The sequence below is a fragment of the Platalea leucorodia genome (genome assembly GCF_965183815.1).
Source record: "Platalea leucorodia genome assembly, chromosome: 30".
Lineage (NCBI taxonomy): Eukaryota > Metazoa > Chordata > Aves > Pelecaniformes > Threskiornithidae > Platalea > Platalea leucorodia.
The window spans coordinates 533,333-543,643 of NC_138852.1; the positions used below are offsets into that span (position 1 = coordinate 533,333).

At 51.9% G+C, this 10,311-nt stretch overlaps 1 protein-coding gene across 1 annotated transcript; it reads left to right on the forward strand.

Moving 5' to 3' along the window:
• Window positions 1-8,968: 8,968 nt before the first annotated feature.
• Window positions 8,969-9,883, forward strand: LOC309601282 (olfactory receptor 14A16-like; the record flags this gene model as incomplete). Its single annotated transcript, XM_082334240.1, has 1 exon — window positions 8,969-9,883. The coding sequence occupies one exon, from the start codon at window positions 8,969-8,971 to the stop codon at window positions 9,881-9,883; it is 915 nt and encodes a 304-aa protein (XP_082190366.1).
• Between the last annotated feature and the right edge of the window lie 428 nt (window positions 9,884-10,311).

Below are 10,311 nucleotides of genomic sequence, written 5' to 3' on the forward strand. Positions count from 1 at the left end.
CATTTCATCCTGGGTCCTTAGACCTGGGGCTAGAAAGACACGCAGCTCTCTTTTGCCTATGCCACATCTCTGCTTTTGCACCCACGGGGTCTTGGACACTTGGTACCAGGGTTTCTTATGGCAAATATGAGCTTGCCTGGTTCCGCAGTAGTGTTGCTTCAGCCCAAATGTGTGCCAGTGCCATCAGCCAGGGGCACAGACAGGATGAGTGGGAGCCGTTAATGTTAGAGACAGAGCTGTGATACTGATGGAATAAACTGCCAAGGTGTGGTGGCAGAGCTCAGGACAGCTGGTCTTCAAGGACAGCATCCTCCAAGCTCAGCAAGGGTCCAGATCAAAACTCAGTCTAAACCTGAAAGTCAGTTGAAGGGCACCATAAGGAGTGTTTACTGCTTCAGCAACAGTTAAAGAAGAAACAAAGATCCTGTGCGGCCAGTGCTGAATTTAATAAGAGCAGGTGTAGATAGATCTGAGATTCTGTGTGTCCTCTTTGCCTCAGTCTTCCCCAGCAAGGTCTCCCAGGCCTCTGTGCCTTGAGGTAGAACTCTGGAGCAGACCAGGCAGCAGTGGATGGGGGCCAAATCAGGGGTCCCTTGAACAAACCATCTTTTACCAGTGCATGGGACTGGAGCAGTGGCATTGCAGGGAGCTGAGTGAGCAGGCCAATGGCACAGCAAGGCCACTCTCCATCATCTTTGAAAGGAGACTCTGGGGACTCCCTGATGACAGGCAGCACCCACACATTGCATGCACCTTTCCAAAGTGCCCAAACGATGAGCAGCGGAATGAAAGGCTGTGCCCCAGTGCGTGTCCACTCGGATCCCATTTCTGGGTGTCTGAAAGAGAAGGCGACTGGATTTACCCAGGGGAGCTTGTTCCTGGCCACCCTCATTGCTTTCTGTGATGAAAGGACAGGATTGCTAGATGCGGGGAGAGCAGAGATGGTCTTTTACCTGGAAGTCATCAAGGCTTTCAGCATCATCCCTCCAGAAATTTCTTGTATCCATGTTAGGACAGTATGGGCTGCATGGGTGGACAAGTCGTTGAGTAAAAAACCAGCTGGAGAACAGTTGGGCTTGGAGGAGTGTGGTACATGCGTGGTGCTCTGCCTGGAGCCATCTAGGTAGTAGGGTCCTGCAGGGGTCTAGCTTGCCACCTGCCCTGTTTCACATCTTTTGAGTGACCTGGAGGATTGGAGAGAGGACTTTTTCATACCATTTGTAGAAGACATCACAGTGAGAAGAGCAGGGCAGGGCTGGAGGGCAGGGCTGCCATCCCAAAGGACATAGAAACCTCATGATATCCAGTAAAGATTCAACCAAAGTCCCGCTCCTGAAGTGGATGTAGGCTGTGAAATGTCCTAGGACAGGGACTGGCTAGGCAGGTAGCAGCTCCACAGGAAAGGGTCTGCTGGTCTTTGGGTTCCATTAGGCAAAAGATGAGCCATCAGCAAAATGGCCAACACCATCCTGGGCTGTGTGAGCAGGAGCACAGCCAGGGCAAGTGATTCTCTCCCTCTGATCAGCACTTGTGACACCACATCCAGAATACTTGCCCAGGTTTAGGTCCCTGCTATACCAGAGGGACACTGGAGAGCTGGAGGGCCACAAAAGTTCAGTGGATGGCCACAGAGATGGTCAAGGTTGGAGCACTTGTCCTGTTAGGAGAGTCTGAGGGAGCTGGGCTTGTTCACCCTGGAGAATGGAGGGCTTTGTGGGGAGGATGGAAGAGACTTGCATTGCCTACGGTGAGGTTCCCAAGAAGACGCTGTGGTGCAAGGCAGGAGCACAGGAGGCAATGAGCTGGAACGCGAGAGGGTCAGGCTCAATATAGGGAGAAATTTTTGTAAGGTGAGGACAGCCAGACATGGGAAGCTGTTTTCCAGACCATGTGCGCTGCTTCCATCCCTGGAAGTTTCTCAGACCCATCTGGATAAAACAATGAGCAACCTGGTATGACCCTGCTTTGACCAGGATGTTTTCTACAGCTATCTAGCGAGGTCCCTACCAGCCTGAATGACACTCTCATTCCTCACCGCTCCGTGTCCTCAACATGAGGGAAAGCCCTCAGGTTCCCTCTGACTGTGGAAATAATTCACATCAGGTACAAGGCAGCAGCACAGGCACCCCAAACAGTCCCGTTGCCATCCCTGGCCTCACCTTTAAGTTACTGCTTCCCTTTTTCCCCTCTCAAATTCTTCACTGTTCTCATTCTCACATCTTCCAAAAAGGCCAGCCTGCCCTGGCTGGCTGGGGTGGAGTTCATTGTCTTCATAGCAGCCCGGAGGGTTCCATGTTTCGGATTTGTGACCAAAACTCTTTTAGCTATTGCTGAACAGTGCTTAAACAACAGGAAGGCCTTTTCATGCTGTTTCTCACGCTGCCCTTCCAATGAGTGGGCTGGGTTTTTCGCTAGAAGTTGGGAGGGGACGCAGCCAGGACAGCTGACCCCAACTGACCAAAGGGATGTCCCACGCCATATGACATCATGCTCAGCAATAAAAGCTGGGGGAAGAAGGAGGAAGACGTTTGGAGTTTTGGCATTTCTCTTCCCAGGTAATGTTACTCACGATGGAGCCCTGCTTTCCTGGAAGTGACTAAACACCTGCCTGACGATGGGAAGGAGTGAATGTATTCCTGATTTTGCTTTACTTGTGGGCACGGCTTTTGCTTTACCTGTTCAAGTCTCCTCATCTTGACCCATGAGTTCTTCCTCACTTTGCCATTCCAATTCTCTCCCCATCCCTCAGGAGAGGAGAGTGAGTGAGTGACTGGCTGGGGGCTTAGAGGCCACATTACGGACTTATTTCTGTTTTCATTAAAAGCAGTAACAGTACCATGCTCTAAAATTTCCTCTTCTTCTTCATGATGATAAATTTAATTCCTTTCATTTTATTTTTGTCATTCATTCTGAATTCACAAGATAGCTATAACTTAAGAGTATTTAGATACTGGCATGAAGATTTTAGAACAGTGCTTTTTCTCTCATTGCTAACACTTTCTTACCATTTCATGGTAATACCTGTCAGACAATGTTGCCCTTAATTCACTTCTGCTGTCTGTCTTTCATCCTTCTTTCAAGTGTGTGTGTGTGTGAGGAGTTCACTGTTTTACCAAAAAATGTCAAGGGGCAGATCCCAAACTGGTGAAATGGAGAAAGCAAGGCAAATTTTTCTGTGGTGGACACTGACACAACACCGTTATCTTCATTTTGGATACCTGAAGACCTAACCCTTGCACAGAGTGCCTGCAAGGTCTGAAGTCCCTCCATCTGCCCTGTATGTCAGCATCGAAGGTGAAATTACTCCAGTCAGAGGTGCTGTTTGGATTCCCCTCACAGTCTAAACCACCACATGGGTCAGGAGATATTCCAGGACTTCTCAAGGGGCATCATATTCCTCTGGACCAAAAAGTGGAATCTCAGGGGTCATGGCATACCAATACTTATGTTCAGGGACCTGCTCAACTGACCCATCTCCATTTCTGTAACGGTGCTTGAGTTTGCTCAAGGAACCCTTGAGTCGATCCCCATCCACTGCTGGCTGTCCTCCTGCACAGGAGGAGAACACAGGGGGCATCTGCTCAACACAGGGAGCATCCCCGAGACTCATCCTCTTTGCCAGTCTCTCCAGCAGAGCCTGTTTTCCTCCATTGCAGAACCCCACGTGAGCAAGCTGTCCCACCACATCTCATTTCATCCCAAACCATCACAGTTGTGTGCCAAGCCACGGGGCTCCAGCTCCTCCTGCCTGCGATCCACCTCCTCCTGGCTGTGCACGGTTTGGACACAGCAGCTCAGCTGTGGCACCAGGGTGGAGCGCAGACTTCTCACAGGCAAACCTGAGCAGTGACCCTGACCAGAAGACCACGGTACAGCCAGCTGGGCTGCGCTGCACGTACAGCCTGGCCTTCACGCCTGTGCTGTGCTGCACAGATCCCTTGGCCACAGGACAACCTCAGCAGCTCGTTGTCCCAAGGGGCCTGCAGGCAGCTCTCACTCAGTACCAGCCCTTACGCCTCCTGCGTGGCCTTGCACTGTTGTACCTAACAGTGCAGCAAGGAGTTCTCATGAGAACTTCCTTGCTCTTTGACTGTAGAGATGAGGAAAAGAGGTGATTTCTTGTAAACAAAGCTAAGAGCAGCTTGAATGACCAAACCAGGAGACTGTCTTCTATGGGCGGGGTCTGCATGGCATGCTGTGCGGGGGTCAGAGGCCTGTTCAGTGCTACACCACTTGGGGTTCCCACCATCTAAAGGCACCTAAGATGATCTGCATGATTCTCTCCTTACAGGGTTAGTGCTAATGAGCAGCATTTTACAAGATCCCTCACAGCGTCCGAGTGCCTTTCTTACTGGAATTAGAATGAACCAGTGCCTCCTGGTGAAAAACACTCTCTCAGCACCCTTGGGTGCAGCCCCTCTGGTCCCATGGACTGGTAAGGGTGTAGTTTGCTCAAGTAACCCCTGCCTTGATCCTCATCCACTGCTGGTTCTTCTCCAGAGTTCTGCCTCAGAGCGGAAAGGCCTGGGAGATCTTGCTGGTGGCAACTGAGGCAAAGAGTGCGTAGAGTATCTCAGCCTACCTACACCTACTCTTACTACATTTAGCAGTGGTCCCACAGTATTTCTGATTCTTCTGTAGCTGTTCCTGAAGTAGAAACAGCTCATCTTGGTGCCCTTGCATGCCCTTTTCAGTTTCAGTTGAGTAGGACGTATTGCTGTGCTTGGGGGATACTTTCTTTGAAGACAAGGTGTCTCCAGGCACACGGTGAAAATGGTTCATCTGTTCCTTGGCTGTATCATCGTGGGTGTGAGTAAAGACCCCAGTGTGATGTGCTTTGTGTTCAGGCAATGCCTGCAGCTCTTGGGAAGAGAAGGGACCTTGCCTCTCGGATGGCATCTGATGACTGATGCCTCTGACTGATGGCATCAGTCAATGGCACACAGGCACCAAATCGCACTGCTTGCAATGCCTTCTGGGGTGTCTGTCACACACCCACCCTGAACGGGAATTGCTTTCCTGTTGGTAAATAGAACAATCATAGAATCAAAGAATGGTTTGGGTGGGAAGAGACCTTAAAGATGATCTGGTTCCAACCCCCCTGCCATGGGCAGGGACACCTTCCACTAGACCAGGTTGCTCAAAGCCCCATCCAAGCTGTCCTTGAACATTTCCAGGGAGGGGGCATCCACAGCTTCCCTGGGCAGCCTCTTCCAGTGCCTCACCACCCTCATAGAGAAGAATTTCTTCCTTGTATCTAATCTAAAGCAACCCTCTTTCAGTTTAAAGCCATTACCCCTTGTCCTAGCACTACATACCCTTATATAAAGTCCCTCTCCAGGTACTGGGAAGTCTCCGCGGAGCCTTCCCTTCTCCAGGCTGAACAACCTCTCTCTACCTGTCTTCATAGGAGACCTGCTTCAGCCCTCTGATCACCTTCATGGCCCTCCTCTGGACTCACTCCAACAGGTCCATGTCCTTCTTCTATTGGGAGCCCCAGACCCGAACACAGAACTCCAGGTGGGGCCTCACAAGAGTGGAGTAGAGGGGCAGAATCACCTCCCTCGCCCTGCTGGTCATGCTTCTTTTGATGCAGCCCAGGATTCGCCTGGCTTTCTGGGCTGCGAGAGCACATTGCTGGGTCATATTGAGTTTCTGATTAACGAACACCCCCAAGTCCTTCTCCTCAGGGCTGCTCTCAATCCATTCTCAGCACAGCCTGTATTTCTGCTTGGGATTGCCCCGACCCATGTACAGGACCTTGCACTTGGCCTTGTTGAACTTCATGAGGTTCACACGGGCCCAACTCTCCAGCCTGTCAAGGTCCCTCTGGATGGCATCCCTTCCCACCAGCGTGTCAACTGCACCCCACAGCTTGGTGTCGTTGGCAAACTTGCTGAGGGTGCACTCAATCCCACTGTCCAAGTCACTGACAAAGATGTTAAACAGCGCCAGTCCCAAGACTGACCTCTGAGGAACACCACTCGTCACTGGTCCTGTGCTGTCTCTGCAAGCCTTGGCATCCCATGGAGCTCTGTGGGCCTGGATTTATAAATTAAATTGAGTAGACACCCGGATCTCTGTAAGGCAATGTGGGGATGAACATGAGGCAACTGCCAGTAGAGTGAGTGGAGACCTAGTGAATACAGCTGATGGAGAAGAGAAAGAGAGAGCCTGAGCTCTCCCTGTGGCACATGGCTCCAGTGGTTCAGACGAATAACTCTCAAGGCTCCTGAACGTAATGAGTGGGGGCAGGTTCAGGCACCCTCATTGGGGCATCAGCTGTCATTTCAGTTGGCCAAAGAAAATTCCCAGCAGCCTCTAAGAGGATTCCCCCAGATGTTGGCCTGTCTGTATGAACGGCTCCATTAGAGCTAGCAGTTGCCTGCACAGATCTTTGACCACTCCTGGCACCTTCAATGTCACCAGGTGTTGTGTCTGAACAGCCCAATCCTGCCCTCCATCCCCATTAACAGGCATGGGAACTGCGATAAGGAGCTCACACGCAGGTGCCTCTTTTGTGCCCACCTGAACATCCGATGCGAGAGGAATCTCACCTCCTGTTGGTTTGTGTTGTGCATGGGAGGGAGCTAAGTCCCCTTCTAGCCCCAGGACTGCAAACCCACAAAGGAGATGTGTCTATTGACTCATCTGCATCCCTTCCCTCAGCAGGGGTAATGCAGATCCTTCCTTGTCACTGTCTGCTTGTCCTGTGTCATGATGGAACAAGGTAAGCTGATTCTCCTGCCCAAGTCTTTTCCTGATAGAAGAAATGACAGTGCTGGGAATAATTGTGTCTCCCCAGCTGAGGGATGGAAAAGAAGTGTTTTCTTTCAGCCTGTTTCACAGCAGGTTCTGTTTCACAGCAGGATCTTCACAGCCCTCTACATGGTAAGTCCTTGGTTGCAGGACAATGTAACTGGTGTTCCTGGAGGAATCTCCACAAGCTGCTACATCCCACAGCCTATGGGATCATTCAGGAGGACTCTCGCAGTTCCCCTAGGGGTAAAGGAGGAGGACGTGCTGCAGAGGAGGACTTCCCTGCTGCACCATCAGAAAGAAAAGGCAATACAGCTGCTGCCTTCTGTGGTTTTGAAGATCAGTGTGCACCTGTGTGTGCCCAGGGCTGTCCTTCAGAGCAGGGTCACTGCACCCCAGGGGGCTGTGTGCTGGGGCAGGGACTCTGCCGTCTGACTGGGTCAGCACACAGCCTGCCCAGGGAGCGCCCTTCAAAGCTGTAGGGAGAAGCTGTGGGTGGAAGCAGGGCAGGATCCCTCTGCTGTCCAGAGGGTGCAGCGTGGGTCAGGGCTGCTCAGACTTCTACATCACCCAGAGGACATTTGCAGAAGGTCATTTTAAAGATGGCTGTCAAGGTAGGGGATTGCCTGAAAGGAAAGAAATCTGTGCTTTGAGTTTATCCACTCTTGATAGGCTGGGTGGGCAGTGGGAGATAGGAATCTATTTCTCTGCTCTGGAATAGGCGATGAGACCCCAGTTCTTGCTAGGACTTGTCTGAGGTGCTCCTTAGCCCCTGCACACACAGAGATGCCCCTGGGCAGTGCCCTGCTGCCAGGAGGTGCCTGCAGGGCAGAGCTGAGCACACAGCAGGTGGGATGGGTTCTGTGAGCATAGACAGGGAGGAAATGTGGGGATTCAGGCATCTCCCTGCCATCCCCTGCACTGCAGATGCTTTCCTGAAGCAATCCCCTGGTCTCCTCAGTCACACAGCAGAGCCTCTGCCCTTAATGGCATGGAGACTTGGCCATGGGTTGCCTTCCCATCAGCCTGACGACCAAGGAGAGTTAAAATTCAAGGGTCTGACTGTGTCTTCCTCTCCTGCCTCCCCTGGCAGGGCTCCTTTGGCATGTTCTCCTCCCTGACGCCATTCTTCTTACTGGTACACTCACTGCTGGTGTGGGGGGGTGAGGATTCAAGTGCAGCTCAGACACCAATGCTGCGTGTACTGTCATGCACATATGGCCATGGAGGAAAAGCACCCAGCTCGCACCCTGTTCACCTGTGGGGCTCTGGGGACTGCAGTGTGTGTGGCTGGCAGGGATCTCAGCCTCCCTTCAGGACATAACAAATGTAGGACAGTTGACTCTGTCCTTGGGAGGTCCTGCTGGGCTGCAGGCTGCCCTCCCGTAGGGCACAGCTCTCCCAGGGCATCTCTGTGTTATGCAGGAGCCCCATGGAGAAGACACCTCAGTGCTAAGGCCATTGAAATGCTGCTGGGTGGCTGCATGTGGGCAGCTGTCATGAGCCCTCTGTGTCCCTGGTTGGGAGGGCAGAGCTGAGATCCTCCTCAGGTACCATGAGATGGGGTGAGGGTTTGGAGATCTGCCCTGGGAAACTGCATTCCTCTGCTCCCAGCAGTGGCCTCTTTCTTTTGGGGGGAACACCCGAGTGCGATAGTCCTCCAGGTGGAAGAGCTGCCAGCACAGGGCAGCTGAGAGCAGGGCTGATGGACAGAGCGGCTGTCCTCACTCTGCACTAAGGGACAGTCCCTGTGCCCAGTCTCAGCACCCACAAGGTTTCCCTTGCAGTGCAGCAGAAATGCCAGGCATTGCTGCATTCAAACCACTCCTCAGCTGTGCTGGGGCAACTAGAGCAGAAGGCACAACCCAAACTCCCCACAGCTCTGCTCTGCAGTCAGGTGAATTGGGAGTAACAATGCTGAAAAGCTCTTTGACATCACGACTGGATTTAATCTGAGATCACCCTGAGTTCCTATTTACCTGTTGCTGTAGGGCAGGACTGAGTCCTGCAGAGCCCCCAGCAGAGCCTTCTGCTCCCTGGGGCACCCTCAGCCAGCACCAACCAGAGCTCACCAAAGGTCTTTTGGAAAAGTGAAGGGCAGTACTGGGGCTTTCTATAATAAATTGAATAGATTTTTCTGAAAGCGGTCAGCGCTAACTTGTCCCTTCTTTTACCTCCTCGAACAGATCCTCATGCCCAGAGGGATAAAATGTCCAACAGCAGCTCTGTCACCCAGTTCCTCCTCCTGGCATTCACTGACACACGGGAGCTGCAGCTCTTGCACTTCTGGCTCTTCCTGGGCATCTACCTGGCTGCCCTCCTGGGCAATGGCCTCATCATCACCACCGTAGCCTGCAACCACCACCTCCACACACCCATGTACTTCTTCCTTCTCAACCTCTCCCTCCTCGACCTGGGATCCATCTCCACCACTCTTCCCAAATCCATGGCCAATTCCCTCTGGAACACCAGGGCCATCTCCTATGCAGGATGTGCCGCCCAGCTCTTTCTGTTTGTATTTTTTATTTCAGCAGAGTATTGTCTCCTCACCATCATGGCCTATGACCGCTACGTTGCCATCTGCAAACCCCTGCACTACGGGACCCTCCTGGGCAGCAGAGCTTGTGTCCACATGGCAGCAGCTGCCTGGGGCAATGGGTTCCTCAATGCTCTCCTGCATACTACCAATACATTTTCACTGCTGCTCTGCAATGGAAATGCTGTGGACCAGTTCTTCTGTGAAATCCCTCAGATCCTTAAGCTCTCCTGCTCACACTCCTACCTCAGGGAGGTTGGGCTTATTATGTTTAGTCTCTTTGTGGACTTTGGGTGTTTTGTTTTCATTGTGCTATCTTATGTGCAGATCTTCAGGGCCGTGCTGAGAATCCCCTCACATCAGGGACGCCACAAAGTCTTTTCCACGTGCCTCCCTCACCTGGCCGTGGTCTTTCTTTTTGTCAGCACTGCCATGTTTGCCTACCTGAAGCCCCCCTCCATCTCCTCCCTGTCCCTGGACCTGGTGGTGGCAGTGCTGTACTCGGTGGTTCCTCCAGCAGTGAACCCCCTCATCTACAGCATGAGGAACAAGGAAATAAAAAATGTCCTATGGAAACGGGCGCAATAAATGCTGTTTCCCTGACAATAACCTGCCTCCTCTTCTCTGCATGTTTCCCAGAGTTTATCTTAGGCCACAAGTCTGCTTTCTTCTCCTGTGATAATTCTACTTAGAGATAATTGTCTGGGTTCATACTCCTTCTGTGGAGGTTTGATCCTGTTGTGCCTGACCCTTGCACAACACTGTGTCACATGTAGCCTGTCAGATAGCAGCTCTTTGATTAAAGGAGATCTCCTGGGTGCAGTGCCAAGAAAACGTTCAAGGAATTCGTTTCTGTTCTCCTTGTGTTCTCAGTGGTTTTGGGGCTAAGCTCATGATAATGTTGAGTTCCATTGGATCAAAAGTTCTGGCTTTAAAGGCTCTCTTCTTGGTTTCCAATGGCAGGGGAGATGGTCCATGAGCTCCCCATTATCTCCTCAGGTTGCTTCATGTATGAC